Here is a 20,926-nt window from a genome sequence, read left to right as displayed (position 1 = left end):
TGTATGATATTACTGCTAGGGTCTGGAGCAGAGCCCTGTAAACGCCGGGATATAATGGACAATAAAAATTGCTGGAAAATAGTGACTCTCTTAGGACCACTGTCATCCCTGCCACAAGCCGCCTGCCAGAACCGTGAGCCCCGTGATCATGAGGCTCGATTGTCATGTAAATATATAGGGTCTCTTGCCAGCTGTGGGCCACGATTTATTTTATTGAGCCGGGGTGGGGGGAGGGGAAGGCTCAGGTTCATCTTCATGGGAACTTCGTAAAATGCTTTGCCATCGCTTCCCAGCCTCGGGGAGGGTGACGCAGAAGCCGTGCGGCCTCTCCTGTGCTGCCAGAAGGGGAGACCCTCCAGCGGCCCTGGGTGCCCCCTGCCACGTCCGCAGGCCCAGGGGCCTGGCAGGCCACGAGACGGGGATTCCCCCTGAGAGCAGGGACTGGGCTTGCCACGAGCAATTGGTTTGCTGAGTGGGCTGCCAGAAATATTTGTAGCAGGGATATTGCTGTTGAATGGGTGCTGGTTTTTTATGATGATAATAGTAATCTTAATAGCAGCAGCAGCGCCATTTACTGAGCTCCTGGGTGTTCCTGAGCTGTCACTTTTGTGTGCAGTCCCAGGCTGGCCACTTGACTGCATCTCTGTCCTTGGTCCTCGCAGCAGCCCCACGAGATGGGACCTCCCTGTTTACAGAGGCGGAAACTGCAGAGAGATGACCATAGGAGTGGCCCAAGCCTGTGTGGCTGGACGGAGGCAGTGCAGGATTTGAACTGGGGGCTCTCAGACTCCAGAGCCTGTGCTGGGCTGCCTCTTTGCCGTCTCATGGCTTGGCCCTCTAGTCCCAGCTCAAGTGCCGCCACCTCCATTGGCTGCCCCAAGTGGGAGTTAACGGCTCCTCCTTCTGGGATTCTGTGTTTTCCTGGTTTGCAGGTCCTTACCTTGCAGACAGAAGACTCAGGTTCATGTGCCCATCTGGGCCCTGCCTCTCTCCATCTGGGATGTCTCCAGCAAAGTCGCACAGTCTGTTTGAGCCTCTGTTTCCTCCTCTGTCAAATGGGCACTGTCTGCCTTGCAGGGTTGCCTTAGGAGCACATGAAAGCCCTTGGCCCAGCCCCCGGCACTCAGGTGTATGTGTGTGTGGACACCCCCCCCATATGCTTACCACCCCCACAATGCCTACTCTGCCTGTGTGTCTGCAGCCCCAGAGGCATCTGAGCCACGTGCCCATGTGCTTTTGCTTTGCTGTCAATGGGGAGGACAGAGTGCAGGGATGCTGGAGGACTCAAAAAGTATAGAGAGCACATCCTCTCAGCGATGCCAGACCCAGAAGATCTGGTTTTCCTCCTGGGAATGAGCACATGGTTAGATATAGGATCCTGAGCTCAGCTGTAGGGTGCCCAGCAGGTACAAATCTTGCACCACCTCATAAAGAAAAAAAGCACAGGAAGGGCTCTCCTAGGCTGGGGAACCCAACCCACCTGTGTTGTAGGTCTGGAAACTGAGGCACAGAGACAGGTCGCACAGGCCCAAGGCCACGCAACCGTAAGTGGTAGAGCCAGCCAAGTTCAAAATGAGCACGTGCTTCCCAGGCCCGAGTCTGGAGGTCAAGGAGGATCCTGGTGGGGAAAGTGACACTGGAAGTGGGGAGGTGCCATGCTGTGGCCCTGGAAGCCATGATCACGTGCTGGCTGTGGCTCCGTATGGGGTGGCAGGACGGCGTGGGGGAAGCACCACCACCCAGACAGACGGAACTGCGCCCCGCCTCACCAAGGTGCTGGAGGCTCGTGGTGACTTTCAGGAGGCTCCGAGTTTCCAGCAGTCCCCCAAGGGGACCGCACGCTCCTCTGTCTCCCCTTGGCACGGCTCTCTGCCCTCTCTTCTGTATACCCAGCGGAGCACATGGGGAGGGATGGGCAGCAAAGGAGGGGGTGGCTCCTAAGGGAAGGGGGGCTCAGCCGAGCCAGGTTAGACGTCTCGGAAGCAGAACACCATAGGGTTGGCTCGTGTGGCTTGAATCTGCGTCTTCCCTGGGTCCCGACCTCACTGCTCAGAGCCCTGCACTGTGCCCCGGGCGGGAGAGCCACGTCTTTGTGCCTGAGGGGATTCCTTTCCAGCAGACAGGAGGCTGGAAGCAGAAGGAAAACAGTAATTAGGGAGAAAACAGTATTTAGCAGAAAGAAAAAAGTATTTGGGCAACTCAAGGCCCTGACCCAGCCGGTCCAGAGCCTCCTCTGTGAATCAAAGCTGATGACACCCGGGCCAGCAGGGTTGCAGCAGGACATGGATCTGTCACCCCGCTGCCTCCTCAAGGAGGGTGACCCAGACCAGGAGTCCAGCCCCTGAAACCTGGGGACAACTGGCCTGGGCCCAGCTGCGGGCACTGAGGGGCCAGCACCCGGCATGTGCCCGACACTCGCGCCTGGCAGCAGGGAAGGTGTGTGTGCTGGCAGGCGGCCGCGCTCCAGTGCCAGAATCTGGCTTGGCGCATCTCCGGGGCTCAGCTGCCATATGCCGTGCCCGTCCCAGCGGTCGAGCTGCAGATGGGCGCGGGGGGTGCTTTGCCCCGGGTAGAGGCGGCTCTTGTTCTGAAGGTACTGGCCACAGAGAGCTCTTTTGAGGACTGAGGGCCAGGGCTGGGCTGCAGAACCTTCCAGAATTGCCTCCCACAGACTCCCTTTCTGTCCAGACGGACCCACGGGCCTGTCCAGCCTCCAGCCTTTGATCCCACTGTGTCCTCTGCCTGGAATTCCCTTCTTCCGTTTCCAATCCTTCCCATCCCTCTGGGCCACCGCAGACTCCACCTGTGGTAGAAAGCCCGCCATGGCCTTAGCTAGCCGGAGGCTGGGGTCCGTCAGTCCTTTTCTTGGGGGCACTTTTCATCTTCTCTTCTGGCTCGTGGTTATCCATACCGAGGCACTCTCCTGTGGCCTGTATGAGTCTTGTTGGGGTCCCCACTTCTTAGCGTGGGTCCTGCACAGAGAAGGCAGTCAGAAGGATGTGCAGAAGTGGGGAATGTGGGAACATGCAGAGTCCTCAGTTCCTTGAGCCGCAGCCTTGTTCATTGGAGAGACGTAATAATCAAACAGTAACCCCATTGATTGGTGTTGTGATGTGCCAGGCCTGGTGCTAAATGCTTTTGATTCATGTAATATCATGCAACCCTCCAGCAGCCATGTGTGTGTGTGTGTGTGTGTATGTGTGTGTGTGTTGGGGGGAAGGGGTGGTAGTAAATACTATTTGTGTCCCTGTTTTATGCGTTAGAGCACACCAGGGCACACATAGCCAGGATGGGGTAGAGCCAGGACTCAAACCCAGGGCCGCCGTCTCCCAAGGCTCTCGTTTCTCATGGGCCACAAACATTTTTTGGCCCAGCTTTTGTAGGAGAGAATAGAAAGGGTCAAACCTAAAGGGACAGTGAGAACTTTTATGCTTCTTAGCATTTGCTTGGTCCCAGTGGGGATGGGGGTCATGGAGCACATGTGCTGAGGGTAGGGACCCCCCCCATCCCACCCGGTGCCCGGCTTAATCCTGCCACCTGCTGTCTGCGTCCCTGCTTCTGGGCTGGGGTGAGGGGCCGATGGAGCCAGGAGGCTCTCCCTTTGCCTGAGTCGTGTGGAGTGCGGGGTGGGGCTGAGGAGTCCCGAGTCCCTGGCCAGATGCTGCTGCTGCTGTGCCCAAGGCCTTGGATATGTCCCTTGTCCTCCTGCCTCAGCTCCCTGGCAGGGAAAATGGGGGAGCAGGCCCGGGAGATCCCAAAGTGGACTCTGATTGCGTCCCAAGCCACGCTGGCTTGGGGGACACATGTACTTGCTCTGAGACTGTCCGGTGACCACTGCCATCGGATTCCAGTCCCTGGGGTGACAGCAGCAGGCTCTGTGGTGGCTGTGACAAGTTCCATTCGACATGGAGGTGGCAGCTGGAGCTATTTTTGGAGTAGTGTATGTTGAGGGAGTTTCCTCTTGGCGGAGGCTGGGGACAGGAGTCTTGGGCAGGGGAAGTCCCAAGTGGAGACGGGGTGCCCTCTTCCTTCACCTGCCCTGGAGACGCCTCTCCCGTGGCCCGGAATAGAGGCCACCAGATCCCCAGGGGCTCCAGCACTGTATCTGCCCTCCACGCCGAGCTGAGCAGCCCTGAGCTTCTGGGGGGCCACTTCACAAGGTACCTGGGCTTTGCCCTGCCCCCTGCCTTGGGAAACCCCTTCACCCTGTCCCGCTGGGCGAGGCTGGTGGCTTTGCCCTCGGGGAGGTGCCCAGCTGTGACAAAGAGCCAGGCTTGGAAGACCTTGGGTCCTGGGCTCAGCAGCCACCTTGTCCTGGCTGCACCTCTGCCACCTTCTCCCCGCTTGACCACCTTCCCGGTGGGAGCTGCCGGTAAGGCCAGTGCCATACGCCTGGCATGACCTTCGTCACTGCCCTGGTGGGGGGAAGGTGCCGCCAGCCGCTTTCCTGTTGAGTAATCCCTGGGCTTCACCAGAATTCCTGAGGTTACAAGGGAAGCAGAAAGAGCCATTCTTATCTCTCTGGGGTAGGTTTTGGTGCTCCGGCCAGGTGACAGGGACCCAGCTGCCTGGGTCAGCAGAAGTTTCTCCTGCGGGGAAGATCCATGCCTTCAAACCTTAAAACGGGTGGAAGGGAAGATTAGGGGAGGCCAGGGGTTCAAGGATTTCCCTAATTGGAGAACCCTGGGTGGGACTACTGCTGCTCTCCTGGGGCCCAGGGGAGGGGTTTTACAGACAGTGGAGCCCTGCATCCCACCAGGGCTGTTCTGTTGACTCGCCTCCTTGCACAGTCTGTTTGCAGAGCTGGGGCTGCAGTCCGAGACAGGATGTGGGAGTAGAGGAATTTCTGCTTCTGAAATCAGTCCCTTCCCTTAAGCCCCAGGGATGAGATGGCCAGGGGGCCCCAGCTTCTCACTCCTGGCCTCCGGTCTACTGGGTCAGCAGCCGTGTATCTGGCCCTCCCTCTGCCATCTGCTAGGGCCACAGACATGAGTGATTTGGTCTCTGCCCTTGAGGAAATCTCTGTGTCATGGGAGAGAAAGACTCATAATCAGGCAGTGACAGCCTGGGGTTGCCAGGCCTGGGAGCCACAGGGTGACTGCCCACCTGGGGGGTCATGGGGGACTGCCTGGAGGAGGTGCCCGAGTTAGGCACCAAAGGAGGAGTGGGATTTGCCAGGGAGGTAGTTCATTTCAGGCAGAGGGTGCAAAGTGTGCCAAGGCCTTGAGGAAAGACGAAGTTCATCTCCCTGGAGGGTAGGGTCCTTAGGATGGCAGGCCCACCTAGGGCCCCGTCACCTGCCAGAGTGAGAACCCAGGTTCTTAGGCTCCTTAGGGGCTCTGTGGATCACCCCAGGCTAAAACCTGAGCTTTGGAAAGACTTGGATATAGGTTCAAACACAGGCCCTGCCATTTACCTGTTGTGCGAGCTTGGCAATCACTTAACTTTCTATGCCTCAGTTTCCTCATCTGTAAAATAGGGAGATTGTGGACATCACGATAGGAATTTGGTGACATTCTGTGTGTGAAGCCGTGGCTCCACGCCTGGCACAGAGGATGTGCTCAGCAGATCCTAGCTTCATCTCCAGTTGGGAGGGGACAGGTTGTGAACTTGCTAGGTCCCTGGAAATGGGCCTTCTGGGACAGAAACCAAATTCTTCGTTGCACGTTTAACTAAGAGGCAAGACGTTTATGGCTCCTACATTTTTTTTTCCTTCCAGAATTGGGTTTTATTACCCTAGAAGAAGGAGGTGAAAGGTGATAAGGAGCCTCCTCAGTTTTCAAAAGAAGATTCTTGGAAACCCAGCACTGTGGGGTGCGGTCGGATTTGAATCGCCTGGTGATTTTTGTCTGATCTTTGATCATGGGGGGATTCTGAGCTTGAAGGCAGAGGTTTCTTGGTTAGGGTTTCGGGAGGATGGGAGGAGCCCCCTCCACCTCCTATCAGTCAGCAGTTTATTCAACCAGCTCCCACTTGGTGCCCACTTTGTGCCAGACCCTGGGCTGGGCACTGGACATTTGGAGATGACCACCAAGATCTGTCCCCATCTTCAAGGGCTGCAGGGGAGGCAGTAGCCCGTGCTCCAGAAAGCCTGACTTTAGGGAGGGACTCACGGGGACGCCATCGGCTGGGGAGGCGAGGGAGGGCCTCAGTGTCACCTGCGTGACCACTGTGTGCCAGGACCCCGGGGTCCTCGTGGCCACCCTGGGAGGTCGGGGCTGTTTCTCTCCCTTTATGGATGAGGATGAGGACGTCAAGGCTCCAGGAGGGGACAGGACTTTCCCAAGTCCCCACGAGAAGTGCTAGTGGTTGAGTAGGACACAGAGACCTGGACACAGAGACTTTGCCCGTGGAGATGTCGCAGGTGGGCGATCAGCCAGGGGTCGGCATGAAGAGCGGCCCAGAGGGGCCAGGGGTGCTGGGTCCTGGGGAAGCACAGGTGCTGCAGTGTGGCTGCCGTGCGGGGGGAGAGACGCTGGAGGCCAGCTCGGGCTGGGTGGGAGGAGGCTGGAAGGCCTTGCTCAGACACACGAGCCTTTTCCTGTCGACCTTTGGGAGTGGTGGGTTCAGAGTTGCTTGTTAGAAAAAGCTTTCTTGTGGTTTGGAGGCCGGGCGGAGGGGGTGCTGGAGGCTGGGAAGGAGAGGAGGCCATTGCAGGGAGTCTGCTGAGGAGGGGCCGCCAGCCCAAGGGCTCTGGGGTGAGCGGAGGAGTATTGGGGAAACAATGGGCAGGACTGGATGAAGACCAGGCGTGAGCCGTGAGAGAGGGCAGGGAGTTCCGGTTGAGCCCCTGGGCAGACCTAGAGAGGCTGGCCCTGAGACGGGGTCCCGGGGAGGACGGGCAGAAAGCTCCCCCTTGGGTGAAAGGAGCCTGCGGTGCCTGGAGGCCCCAGGCTGGAAAGAGAAAGATGAGAGTGGGTGGTGGGTGAAGATGGAAAGATGGGGGCATGGTGGGTGGGGAGTGAGTCCAAGTGGGAAGACAGACCCGGCACCTGGGCTCGCTTGGTGTTGTCCCTCCACCTTGCTGGTCCCCAGGCTCTGCAGCCCCACCTGTGCCCTGAGGAGGTGGGAAGGTGGTTAGGAACCTCTCTGTGTGGCTGCACTGTCCTTCCAGAGAGCTGGGCAAGGCTCCATTTCTCTGCACCTTACGGAGGCCAAGCTGGATGTGGAGCCCCAGAGTCTGAGCAGCGTGTGCGGCTTCGGCAGGGGGGTGGGCAGGACCAGTCAGGAAACCAGATGCCATCTGTGGCTCATCCCCTCCAGCTTGCCAGGCCCCGAGGACTCTGGCCTGAGATCTGGCTGCTTCCTGTCAAGTGATGAATGGGTAACGTCCATTTATCCCAAGACAGAGGAGAACGGGGGCTGGGGTGGGGGGAAGACACAGCAGCCAGAGTCACACCTCTGGGCTAGAATTCATTCATTCACTCACTCATTCATTCATTCATTCACTCTTCCAAGACAGTAGGCACTAGGGGAGCCAGGCACCCTTGGTTTCTAGTGAGTTCTGCCTCTCACCTGCTGTGTGGGTTTGGCCATGTCACCTAAACTCTCTGAACTTCCATTTCTCTCTCTGCATAGTGGGGATTATGGTAGCCCCTGCCAAGGGTGACTGTAAGGTTGGCTGAGACACTGCACGGACAGCACTGGGGCCTGCCTGGTGCGTAGTCTGTGCTCTACTGGGGCAGGCTGTTACCGTCCTCCCCACCAGCCAGTCTGCGTAGGGTGATGCTTTCTGCTCCAGGTCTTGCACTGGGGACTTGAGTCAGTTGAGTGTCTGGTTGCCCACAGTGTTGCTAGTCTAAGAAGGAGCTGTGAATTGCAGCTCTCTCTGCTATGTGGACTTACTTTGGCAAGTCACTTTTCTCCTTGGAAGCTCAGTTTCCTCTTCTGCAAAACAGGAGTGATGGCACCTCTTGGGTTTCCTGGGAGATGTCAAATCACCCAGCTCCTGGGAAGCACTTGATGGGGGTGTTGGCTGATGCTGAAGCTGGCCCAGCCTCGAACTACTGGTGGCTGGGCTCTGAGAGCTGTCGTGCCCCCTTGCTGGGCCTCAGGTCTCCAGCTGTGTGGGGTGCGTCGGGCAGTGCTGGCCTGTGGCGGGCCGAAGGCTCCAGGCAGTGAGCATCCAGCCTAGCCTTCACCACCAGCTCAGTGGTTTTTCACAAGCGAAATAGCCCCAGGTAATTCATTCGCTCCAGAGGAAAGAACACTGTGTGTGTAAGCCATAGGAATGGGTTCCTACTCTGGGGAACAATGTGAAGCTGTTCATGCAGTTGGAGAGACGTAGAAGGGCCTTTCTTGGAGAACGCGCCCAGGACGTGGGGTCCACACGAGGCCAGGCCTCTCAGGGCTGCCTGTGCGATTATCCTGAGGGCTCAGCAGGGCCTGTCAGCCCAGGAGCCACACTGGCCTTGGCTGCCTGTACCCCAAAGCGAGGGGCAGTGACACCCCTGCCTCTGTGAACCAATTCCAAGTGTGCTGGGCCCCAGCCTGGTGGACACCCCGTGAACCCTGGCTGTACGGGCCCATGTGCACACCTGTGCAGAAGTGGCAGGCAGGACTCAGACTGCATTTCCCCCTCAGGGTTTCAGAGCAAGGTGAGGCGTAACCAAATACTCGCTCACACACAGTGTGCAAATGTACCTCCATAAAACCCCCAACACTCAGACCCTTGCACACTTAAGCCCCCCCAAACCTCCCCCAGGCAGGGTCCTTGGCCAGAGCCTTTCTGAGCCTTCCTGCCGTCTTGGGTTCATCTTTCACTGGGAGGGCCACAAGGAGCTGCTGGCCCCCACCAGGTGTGGCACTTGTCCAGGGGCAAAGGAGGGGCACAGCTTCCCCCAGATGAAGTTTCTAGAAATTGGGAGGTCCAGGTCAGGTGACAGTCTTGGTCAGAAAGGTCCCTTGGGCATGGCCCTGATCCCCTCCAGAGAGCACCCAGATCAGACCCAAGCCCCGCATCTCCCTAGGGTCACACCCCACATCAGTAAGAGCCTTGTGGGGGGATGGGGGGAGCAGGGCGGAGAGGGGAGCATCAGAGGGCTTTGTGAAGACAGGCAGCCCGGTATGCATAATGATGAAGAAGGCGTTTGCTCTAGAGCAGTCCCAAGAGGCCGTGCGGTAGGCAGAGCAGGCCCTCTGGGCCTGATGTGAACCTGGGCAAGTCACTTTCCCTCTCCAAGCCTCAGTTCCCACATGGGTCACATGGGGCGCTGGTTCCTCCATTGCCAGTGAGGATAGCGCCAACGATGCTGACAGCGGCTAAATCCTCGGAGGGCCCTTCTCATGCACCAGCCTCTGTTCTAAGGAATTTACCTCTGTTAATGCCTAAGCCTCTTAAGGACCCTAAAAGGTAGGTCTTTTTATTAGCCCCATTTTCCAGATGAGGAAACTGGGTAAATGTGGGTAAATGAATGTGGGTAAATGAAGCCGGGCCAGGATTTGAACCCAGGCAGTCTGGTTCCTGACCTGCCCACATTTAACCCCTGTGGTCCTCCTGATCCAGCCCTGGGCACCTGGCAGACACGTCGGTTCACACCAAAGTCGGGGGCTGGGCAGGGGAAGCCGCACTGTGTGTCCACAGAGCCTCGGAGACGGCAGGGCCCTTGCTTCTCCAGAAGAAAGGCCCTTTGTGAGGTGGCGTTCAGTGGGGGCCTGTGGCTCCGAGTCTCACATTCCATGGATTTTTCGCCCCTGACTTGGACCTGGCAGCCGCCGCCTCATTGTTCTGCAAGTTGGCAGGAGCCACGGGAGCAGGGGGCAGCAGTTCCCCACGTTACCCAGAGGTGCTCAGCCACCTGCGTGGAGGGCCTTTGCCTGCTCTTGGGTCTTGTCCCTCCAAACGCCCTTTGCCTTGGTCTTTCTGCATCCGAACCCCTTAAAGAATCAGTTTCTGGCAGGAATTTCTGGGGTAAGGGGGTTAGGTTTTGGTCAGGGATAGAGAAACAATAATGCAAATTCTCTAAAATCAAACACCCCTGGAGAGCTCCAAGAGGCACTGGCTGTCTTGGAACCAGCAGGTGCTTTGGAGTCAGTGAGATCTGGGTTCAAATCCCCCTTCTGCAGCTTACTAGCAGCATAATATTGAGCCTCCCTTCTCTGAGCTTTATTTTCCCCATCTGTAAAATGGGGCCACCCACAGCCCCAAAGATGAATGGGAAAGACCTGGCCCACTGAGAGTGCTGAGACCCTTCACGGCCTGCCTTCTTTCCTTCCTTCTCTCCTTCCGCTGCATGTGTGGCCCTCTCTGGCACTTGGGGACAATGAGCCCTCCTTGACTGCCTCTTTCCCTCTTTCCTGGAACAGAAGTCATTCCTCACCATGCAGCACAGTGGTTATGGGTAAAGATGTCATAGATTCAAGTCCTACCATCCACGCAGCCTGGGCACATCGCGAAACCTTTCTTACCTCAGTATTCTCATCTGTAAAACGGGCACAGTAATAGACCCTATCTCCTGGGGCTGTTGTTAGAATGAGATGGGCTAATATGGGTGGAAGAGCTTCTAGCAGGCACATGCATAATAAGGACAAGACAGTTGTTAGTTGTCATCATCATCATTGTACTATTATTTCCGAAGAGGCCTGGCCCCGCCTCTCGCTGCTGCTGGAGACCCCATTTGAGGTCTCCCCGAGTGAGCTCATCTACCGCTGCCTCCTTGTTGGAGGATGCGGATAACGTCACCACACACAGAAACACCCATTAAGCTCCAGCCCACTGAGCCTTGCCCAAGGTCCCAGCTGGTGAGATGGGGTAGGGGTTTGGATGCAGGCCTGCTGGCCCCGAAGCTCCTAGGATTTGTAGGCATGCAAGGCGGGGCCACGGGGAATCCAGAGCTGGAAGCCCACAGGGGTTCCAATCCCTAGGAAGCCCCGGGCAGCCGAGCAAGGGCGTGTGTGGGTCTCCACGGGAGGCCTTTGGGCCACCTGGTGCCTCCTGAGATAAAGAGGAACCTTCTTGCTGAAGACAGTTCTCCTCCAACCTTTTCCCGGAAGTCTCCCTAAGGGCAGAGGATGCTGAACATGTCACCTGCAGGGATCTGGGGGTGCAGCCCAGAGCAGCCCCAGAGCCTGCGGGAGACTCCGGTTTTATCTTAAAATTCATGCGCATTTTTCATTCTGCTCCCTCTTAAATCACTGTGCCTTTTCTTCCTGAATAACAGCCTGAGCCTCTGGAAGCTTCTCTGGTTTATCTGTTTATCCTGGGGCTTTTCCTACTGGTCCTCAGTGTGTCAGGGTGGGGGTACACCCCAAGTGCAGAAGCTCAGTCACAGAGAATGGGGAGACCTCGACAGGGGCCGTGGTCCCATCTGCATTCGGGGAGCTCGTGGCCCACATGGAGGAGGAGGGCATGGCAGGGAGAGTGCCAGGTGCTGGGACTCCTGGGTCCAGGTGCATCCAGGTGGGAGACAAGGCCTGCACCGAGGCAGCGGCAGGGCTGTGCGGGGAGGGGGAGGCACACCCAAAATGTCCCTTCATGTGACGCTGGTTCCAGATAATGCTCTCTGTCTCTGACTGGTGTCCTTTAGAGAAATAGGTGTACAGAGAGAAAAAAAGAGAAAGTGAGAGATTTACCTATTTATCATGATAGGCATTAGTTTGAGCCATATACAGTTGCCATGTTTGTGGGTCAACACGAGTTGAATTTCAGCAGTTTCCTGGGGTTCTGCTTAGTGTCTCCCAGGGTGGACTGATGGGCCAGGCTTGGTGGGGAGCTCTCAGCTGGCCAGGGCTCCCCTGCTCCCCTGGGGCCAGTGCTCTGCGGTCTGAGGTGTCCGCTCCCTTGCGGCCTCACTTTCTGTCATTTATGTTGTGTGCTGGCGAGCGGCCTTACCCTGAAATGGCCGGCGAAAGGCATGTAAGGGGGTGCTGGGCTGACCCCAAGGACGAAAAGAACAGGTGCTGGATGCCAGCATGGAAGTTCTAGGGAGGCTGGGGGTCCTTCAGGGCGCCGCTGGGGAGGCTGAGGGCCGATCTCTGCAGGCAGTTTAGGGGGTGGTGGACGTCTTTCGATCATGTCAAAGGGCATCATCAACATCCCTGCAGCCTGGGAGGTCTGGCCCACCAACCACTGCAGCCAGAGAAAGCTTTACCGTGGGGGAGGAAGGAGGAGTGACTTCCAGCCCCAGATGCTGTGAGCACATCTCCAGGACCTTGGCTGTTACAGCCTCCCTGGCGTGGATTCCTTTCCCAACCCCACTGCCCAGAAACCTCTGTGTTAACGTGCCTCCTTAGATGGTGCTCGAGGCAGGGATGGCTGCTGACCCACTGGACCTGGGGAGGACTCCCCATTTTGGAATTGGCTGGTGGGCATGGCTGGGGGTGCAGATGACCACGTTAAAGATGATGAGAGGCAGAGTCGTCAAGGGAGAAAGGTGATGTCTTAGGTTGGGTCCACAACCCGGGCACCTCCTCCAGGCAGTCCCCCATGACTCCACAGGTGAGCAGTCACTCCGTGGCTCCCAGGCCTGACAACCCCGGGCTGTCACTGCATGATTATGAGCCTTTCTCTCCCATGACACAGAGATTTCCTCAAGGGCAGAGACCAAATCACTCACCTCTGTGGCCCCAGCAGGTGGCAGAGGGAGGGCCAGATACACGGCTGCTGACCCAGTAGATAAATACCAGATTCCAGGAGCTGTCCACATAGGGGCTCTATTTTGGCTGTGTCACCTGAGAGGTGTCCTTGGGACATCCAGAGTGGGGTCTGATAGGAGCAGCAGCGGCCAGTTTCCTGGGCCCCTCCCCTCGGGCCCCACACCACCCTGCTACTTTCCATGCATCAGCCCCGGGAGAGCCCAGGCCTGGCCCTGGCCCTGGTACTTGCCTGCTGAGGAGATTGGCAGAGGCTTGTCTGACACCAGAGCAGGTGGCCAGGAGGGGAAGCGAGGCTGGCGGTGATGCTCAGTGGTGTTTAGTGTTTAACCCAGGACTGGGCACCTAATGGGTGCTTCCTCGGGCACGGCTGCTGCCCTCAGCCCAGGTTGCTGAGTCCTTCTCACCTTCCATCACTTTAACCGACTTTTCTGCTTCCTTCTTCCTCATGTAAGGAAGGACCTTGTGGTTACACTGACCCCACCTGGATAATCCAGGATAATCCCCCTATTCTAAGGTCAGCTGATTAGAAACGTTAATTCCATCTAACATAGTCACAGTTTCCGGGCCATGATAGTGCCTACCTTGTGGGGTTAGGGTGTGCTTTGCATCAGATGCTGTGGCAAATAGCAGGTGCTCAGTAAGCACCCGTGGCTGCTGCTGTTCTTGGGTGAGCAGGTGAGGAATGTGGTCCCTGTCTGGAGCCAGCAGGCCAGGGTTGGAGTCCAGCTCCTCCTGTGATCTTGGGCAGGTTGCTTAACCTCATTCTGTCTCGATGTCCTCTTCTGTAACATCGGGGTGCTACAGGGAGGTTGTGAGGATGCGCCCATTGTGTAAAGCAGGTCGTGCAGTGCAGCTCCCCGAAGCACCATCCTAGTGCTCTCCATGGTGGTCGTGGTGGCTTTCGGGACACAGAGGGCTGGGGTCATGGCGTGGTCAGGGTGGCTGTGGGGTCACAGCCACCTGTGGTGCCCTGAGCACTGTCATCCCCAGTTTGTCCTCACCCTCAACCAGTCCTCGGCTGAGTGAGGTTTGGGGGGAAGGCGGGGCTCCCTCTGGCCCAGTGGTGGGGTAGAGAGACCACAGCTTTTGCCACCAGGCCTCCGTGCATGCCCTAGCCCTGCTGCTTTTAAGCTGGCTGACTGCATGCAAGTTATCTAACTGCTGTGCACCTCCACTTGCACTTCTCTAAAATGGGGCAAATAAAAGTCCCTGCTCCTTGGAGACCATTGGAGGAAAAGGTGAACAGGCACGTGTGTAAGAAAGTCCGTTTTCTGCCACAGCCCGTGCCCGCGTGAGGCTGGCATGCAGGATGGCGGGACAGCCAAGCCCCATGCCCCACGGAGGGAGCCTGAACAACCTCTGCCACGTCCCCGGGCCCGCGCACCCTCCTGACCCACAGGTAAGACCTTTTCCTGGACAGCTCTCTTTTTTCTGGGAAGTCTACATGGATATAGGAGGACTTTCTGGTGTATTGAGCTTCTGAGGAATGCAGATCCCTGAGGCTGCTTTGTCCAAATCCCCATCCATTGAAGGAAACCTCTCAGCAGGCTCCAAAATGAGCCTCTTCTTGAATGCTTCCAATGATGGAGAACTCACTATCGAATCAAATGAGCCTTTCATTTAATTCAGCAACGCTCAAAGAAGCCTCTTCTCCATCAGAATCTGGGCTGGGACTCCAGACTCCAGTCCTGCCATAGGAGATTTCTTTGTGAATGGAACAGCTTTATCTCCAAGGGATCAGTACTGGTCAGAGGGACCTAGAGGGGGCTATGGGAGCCCAGAAGAGAGAGTGAGGGTCTCAAAGATAGGCAGAGGATGGGGGTGAGGGTTACTCAGGGTCAGAAAGTTTTTCTTTACATTGATCCAAAGTCTGCCCCTTTCTTTGGTCCTAACTGCATCTGCCCCTCTTCAGCCTCGGTCTCTAGAACCAGGCGCCTCAAAGAACACGAGTTTCCCTACACCTGCCTTACCCTCTGGAGGTACCTGGGAGAGGCAGGCAGCCTTCTGCAGCTTTCCTGAAGATGCCTTCAGGGTTTCTGAGCCACCACACATGTCCCATGCATTTGCACATGCTGTTCTCTGGGCCTAGAGTGCCTCCCCAGTCGTGCCCCCAAGTCTCAGCCCAAATGCTGCTGCATCTGGGGAGCCTTCCCGTTCGCCCCCACCCCTGTGGATGAAAGGCCTCCTCCATGCTGCCGCCACACCTGTGTGTGCCTGGATCGTGGCCATGGTCAGGTCATGCAGGGGGACTCGTGCCTGGGTCTTCCTGAGAATCCCTCGAGTGGGGCCTGCACCGACACACTCCTCCAGGCCAGGCATGGAGAAGCCCCTCGAAGCTTGCTGAATTAATGAACTGCATGGATAGGTAGTGCACCCACCCAGGACATGGCTGCTTTCAGGGAGCACACAGCCTCATGGGAGAGAAAGATAAGAAACAAGGTGGAAGGAGGAACTCAGGGGGCCTGGGACGCCCCAGCAAAGCATCTGATCCGAACTAGGGGGTCAGGGATGCTTCCTGGAGGAAGTGATATGCAAAGACTTGGAAGGGACAGAGAGGTTGGCGGGGCCAAATCCTGTAGGGTCCTGTAGGCAGCCTGGAATACATGCAAAATAATTGCCCGGGTTGGGTTTTTGTCCCAGGACTGTGAAACCTGAGTCAGGAGGAGACTTAGAGACAGCAGCCTTCCTGAACCATGGAAGGCTTGGCATGGCTTCTAACTGCCTAGCTCCTGTTAGAAGCTTAAGGTTGAGTAGTATGTAGATTTATTTGTACAGGTTATGCACGGCACAAAGGTGCCGGGCCAAGGAGACATCTGGGTCTGAAGTCCTCCCACAGCCGTGACCAAGCCATGGTCCCTGGTCAGAGACGGGGGTGCCTTTGCTGCTTCACACAGAGGCCTCATGTGAGCCAGCACACTCTGGGCTGTGCACATGTGTGCAAATGTGCGAGTACATGGGGGTTCCATAGGCATCTGGGCTATCTGCACCCTCCATCCCCATTCTGGACTGGTTGCAGGGGCCCATTTCCTAGGTGCAATCTGGGGAATCAGACCCCAGAAAGTCAGGAAGCCTGTGGACACTGTTGGTTCAGTCCACCAGGATGTTGCACTGATGGCTGGGGGCAGTGGGGCCTCCTCAGGTAATGTAGCAATTTGTCATACTAAGTCATTCACTAACAATTGAGTCCCCCTTGATTAATCTCCCAGAATTAGCCAGTTGCATTTTGAGCAATTAGGGTTAATTACGGCCTCATTTGGCAGAGGAGAGAGGCCCTTAATTATTTCACGAATGAGGCAAGGAAGCGGTGGGATGTCACTGCAGCGGTGTCCGCGGCGTCTCGTCGCACATACTGGAGTGGGTAGCAACATAGTTAAGTGTAATTAGCTAGGACCACTCAGTGTGAGGCTGCTCCTGGACAGCAGCCAGTGGACAAAGACACCCCCAGTCCCACCAGCATCTGACTGGGTTTGCACAGTCAGGGTGCAGAGCAGTGTTTGCTCTGGGACTGCTCCAGTGTGGGGCGAGGAATGACGACAGTCAGGCACTTTCTCTCCCCCAGTCTCATGAAGCACTGATATTTAAACACTGGGGAGATGTCATGGTCCAAATCTCACCTGTTTCAGGACAGAGAGGTGTTTCGAACTGACAGCAGAGGCATTTTCTTTTATGGCAGGAGGCACTCATGTTTCCCGGAGACCATCCTTAGAAGCAGGGAGCCAGGCTCCACTGACGTCAGCAATGCCTTGACATGGGACGAGCTGGGCTGGGTTCCCAACTCCATCTCACCAGCCAGTGACACTGGGCAGATGACCTCTCTGACCCTCAGTCTCTTCATCTGCAAAATGGGGATAATAATAGTCTCTCCCACCTCATGAGGTGGACGTGAAGATTAAGTGAGATCATGTAGTTTGAGCATCCTGCATTACGTCTGACATGGCCGGTCTTGAGGAAATGGTGTGTTTTTTATCTTATTCTTAGTTTTAAATTCATTTTAGTTTTCACAGCCAAAGACCCCAGAGCTGACCAATAACCCCAGTGTAGAAAGAACAATTGAGGAAACACTGAAATTGTGGATTTTTTTAACCTTCTGTGCCCAAGCCTTTCCAGCCTTGAGAGCCATCAGCACATGAAAAATGTGTTTGCTGAACCTGGCAGAATCATATGTGAAACTCAGATATACTTGGGAAAGCTAAAAATGCTTGCTTTGATTGTGGTTTCTAATGAATGACTTAGAGAAAAGAAGCTTGAAACTCCCCATTCTTTATGATTTTATCAATTTGCTGCAGACCGTTTTCATCTAGAATGAAACACGAGGCTCAGCTGACCCACTAAGAACCACATGAATTTCCATGAAATTAAAGATATTCTTGCCTGAGAAAGCCCCAACTAATGTGTCTTCCATCTGGAAAGTCTTTGCAAACCTGCCTGGGACGTGCCAAGTTCAGTTATATTCGAGCACTATTTTGAGAGAGGAATGTGCGTAACTTTGGAGGGGATGGGGTTAGCTGTCGCTATATGAGGTCCAGAAATCTTTGTGGAAATCTTCCCAAAGAAATGGTGTAAATGGAGAAGGTTTAATGACCAAATATTAACTGTCATTAAGATTCAAAAGTGTTTGCTCAGTGTTGTAAATTCAGCAAGTGTCTGTCTGGTTTCCATGGTGGGGGGCGGGAGGTGTTGGCAAACCAGTGCTGGTGCCTGCCCTGGGGGGCTTGCATTCTGCTGGGGCATCCCCCACCCCGTGAATAGGGAAAGAGGCCCCAGAGGCTCAGCCTGCTATGGAGGGGTGGACAAGAGGCTGAGGGAGCCCAGAGGATGGGGCAGCTCGTTCTGCTCCAGGCGTGGGGGTGGGGGCAGGAAGAGCTCTAGAAAGGGGTAGATGGGCAGACTAACAGATGATCAGGAGTTAGGAGCAGGCCAGGGGAGGAGGACATTTCACAAAGAGGAAGGAACACAGCACATGGAGCCCTGGAGGTGTCGGGCCAGTGGGATCAGATGTTTCAGTCCCTGTGCTTAGACAAGGTGGAAAAATGGCTGGTGTTTCTGAAGAGCCTTGAGTCTGTCTTAAACAGTTTGGATTTGAATCTGGAGCCAACGGAGAGCCCATTATGGGCTTTAAGTTGACAAGGAAGTCCTTGGGTTTTGGTGTTAGAAAGCTCGCTGGCAGCCGAGGAGGAAGGTGCCCTAGAAGGAGGTGAGACTGCATCGGGGCGACCAGGGAGGAGGTGGCTGCAGTCACCCAGGCTGAGGTGATGCCTCGGCCTTGAACGGGGCCACAGCTCCGGGCCCGGGCCAGGGAAGCAAGGATTCCGGAAACTTCTAGGGGGGAAAAGTCAACCACACTTGGGAACTGAAAGGATGAGGGAGAGGCAGGCAGCAAAGATGCATCTACCTTCTGCCTTGGGGCCGGATCTCTTTATGGCTTTCACCATTCAAACCTTTGCTTGTTAGCTTTTAGAGCTGGTTCCAGATTCTCTCTTCCATGTGTTTAAGCCCAGCTTTCCCTGAGTTTGGTTAATGAGAAATATCCTAGGGGAGCCACTACAATTCAGATCATTTTGGGTTTTCCTAGGCATCTCCCATGCTCTGGGCACCGTACTTACTGTCCCCATGAGCTGAAGACCCATCGAGCAGAGTGTAGACTTCAACGTTGAGGCAGTAACGGTTGTAATAACAACAGCACGATGTCTGTCACTTATTTCATTTCGTTCTCCTACCAACCAGGAGAAGTAGGTCCTGTCCACTCCATTTTGCAGGTGAGGACACTAGGATGAGTCATATGCCCATTTTGCTGCAGACGGGCGAAGTTACGATCGGAGCCAGGTCTTTGTGGCTCTACATTGTCTTCTCACCACTAGGTCTTCCAGAGTGCAGATGAGCTTTTGGTTTGAAATTAGTCAGATCAGGAGGAGCTGAGCAGGGTTGGCCTCCTTGTAAGGAGTCTGACAGTGAGGTCTCTGTAAATTGTGCCCCTTTTGTGCACACGGACTTAAAACATATCGCTATATACACACACACTTAATCCCTTAGAAGTTCCCTACACACAGTGTCAGATGTCTTTAAAGGCGAAATTCATTTGCAGGAAATGTCATCCTGATGAAGTGCGCCTTTTAAAATCATAGAAATGGTTGCCTTAAAACTAACCATGCATTGCAAATATCAGGGAAAAAAAGACCCATCCAGTGTAAAGATGATTAAAATTCAGGTCAGAAGTCTGACTTAGTCAGGCTAAATTTTTTAATGGGATTTCAGAAAATTAATTGGGCGAATGCATTTTTATTCTTTAACATGTAATTTTATGCTCCCGTTAAATTTAAAAAAAAAAAAGGATTTATCGATGGCTGAGGCTTATTGTGGTTTAAATATTTTAAACTCAAATTAGTGCTCTCCCCCGGCCTTCAGCCCCCAGGCCCACTGTGACCTCCAGGGAGGGCGCGGCTGGACGCGCGGGCTCAGCTTCCCTATCTCCTCCTCTGACCCCCGACCCCTGCTCTCCTCCTAAGGGGCTTGACACACCAGGGAAGGGATGAAGAGTCAGAAATGGCCCTGAGCGGCATGTCCCTGCCAGCAGCCCACGGCACAGCCTTGGAAAGGGAACCCATGTGAGCCTGTCGTCCAGCACGGTCCCAGGTGGCCTGTGTAGGTGACGAGGAAGTCAGGCTGCATCTCTTACCCACCAGTGCAAGGCAACCCCACGGCTTGACCGCAGCCCCAAGGTTACCGCCGGCCCCTCAGGTCGGCGGACCCTCAGTGGGGTGGGGACAATTATGGGGATTCCGACAGCAGCGGAGAACTCCCTAAGTGTGTTCTGGGTCAGGCACTGGGCACGGTCTCTCTCAGCTCGTCCTCACCCCTGGGTAGTAGGGCCGCCAAGACGTCTGTTCCACAGATGCCAATAACAACGTTAACAATAATAATAGCGGCACTCAGCATATGGCTTCTCCTGTGTCCCAGGTCCCCTCCATTCATTAACTCACCCCAGCAGCCTTCTGCAGGGGAGCCACTATTATCTCCCATGTGCAGATGAGGAAGCAGAGGCCCAGAGAGCTCACCAAGGCCCACAGCCAGGAGGGAGCAGAGCTGGGTTTGGAACCCCAGCCTCCAGGCCCTGGCGTGGGCGTCTTCACCCATAGAGCCAAGCAGTAGTGACCCCGCTGCCCACCTTGCCCCAGGCAGGGGATGTTTGCATTTTCCCCAGTTGCCAGCACAGAGTCTCGGATGTGGCAGGGGGCAGTAAGCATTAGCTGACTATCACCTGAAAGGTGATCGGTCATTAGTCAACAGTTATCCTCATTGGGGCCACCCTTGCTTGAGCTGTTCTGGCAGCTTGGGGAAGCATTATCTTGTTAAGTCCTCAAACTCCTCCCGTGACGGGCACCAGCTCCGTGTTTACCCAGTGCACCCTTTTCACCACATCACCCCCTGGAATCCTCAGAGAAATCCTGCAGGCCAGTACTGACACCCTGAAGTCATGGACGGCTGACCCAGGGTCACCTGGTTGCAGGGGCCCCCGCAGGCTCTCCAGGAGGGGGCACAGGTGTCGGAGGCAGCCTGTGTTACATTGGTTCCCTTGGAGCCCCTGAGTTAAATTGGGGTCAGGGCTCTGCTGGCTCAGGTGGCTGTGCCAGGGACAGGGCCCCTCTAGGGCGGTGGTCACTCCCTGAGCCCGCCCAGCCTCTGCCCAGTGCCCGACACTGCCCAACCCCCCACATGTGGGGCTGCTGCCTGTGTCACCTGTCCCTGCCACAGAAGCTGCATTCTTCTAATTAGGTCAGATGGGTTATGATGGGAAATGCAAATCTGGGTCACTGCGTGAGCACTTGTGCAGTGGGAGTCCTGCTGGGGCTGCTGTGATGTCATCTGCATCAGCCGGGAGCTTGGGGGCCACCGTGGACATCCCTGGGCTGGGTGATGGGGGGAGGGGACTCCTGCCACGGTCCCACCACTACAGTGGAAAGAAACCCAGTGTCCCCGGAAAAGGTCCCTTGGAGGTCACTTTCTCCAAACTCTTCACTGTACTGGGGGGAGACTGAGGCCCGGAGACAGGAGGGACCACACCCCTTGTCACCTGGCAGTGCAGCTGGGGCTCTAGGTTAGACAAGGAGCTCAAAGCCCGGCTCCCCCACTGACCAGCTGTGTGACCTGGGGCTCAGTTTCCCTATAGAATTGGTAGTCACCCTTGCTTTACCAGGTTACTACAAGATTTAAGTCATGTAATCCATATAAGCAGTTAGTATAGTTAGTGACACAGACTAGGTTCCCAGTACATGACAGTGTGTCATTATTTTTATGATCATGTGTGATTCTTCGATGTGCCAAGAAAGGTACCTTG

At 55.7% G+C, this 20,926-nt stretch overlaps 1 protein-coding gene across 1 annotated transcript in view; it reads left to right on the top strand.

Moving 5' to 3' along the window:
* Window positions 1-20,926, top strand: part of NEK6 (NIMA related kinase 6) — an 89,387-nt gene that overhangs the window by 29,121 nt on the left and 39,340 nt on the right. Inside the window, exon 2 of the mRNA XM_037797887.1 lies at window positions 13,875-13,993. Within this exon, the coding sequence (XP_037653815.1) occupies window positions 13,904-13,993 (90 nt within the window). The 5' untranslated portion in view covers window positions 13,875-13,903. The remainder of the gene's footprint in view (window positions 1-13,874; window positions 13,994-20,926) is intronic.

Source organism: Choloepus didactylus, chromosome 10 (genome assembly GCF_015220235.1).
Source record: "Choloepus didactylus isolate mChoDid1 chromosome 10, mChoDid1.pri, whole genome shotgun sequence".
In the NCBI taxonomy this organism is placed as follows: domain Eukaryota; kingdom Metazoa; phylum Chordata; class Mammalia; order Pilosa; family Megalonychidae; genus Choloepus; species Choloepus didactylus.
The sequence above is the reverse complement of the archived record's forward strand: the minus strand, read 5'-3'. Positions and strand labels throughout refer to the sequence as shown.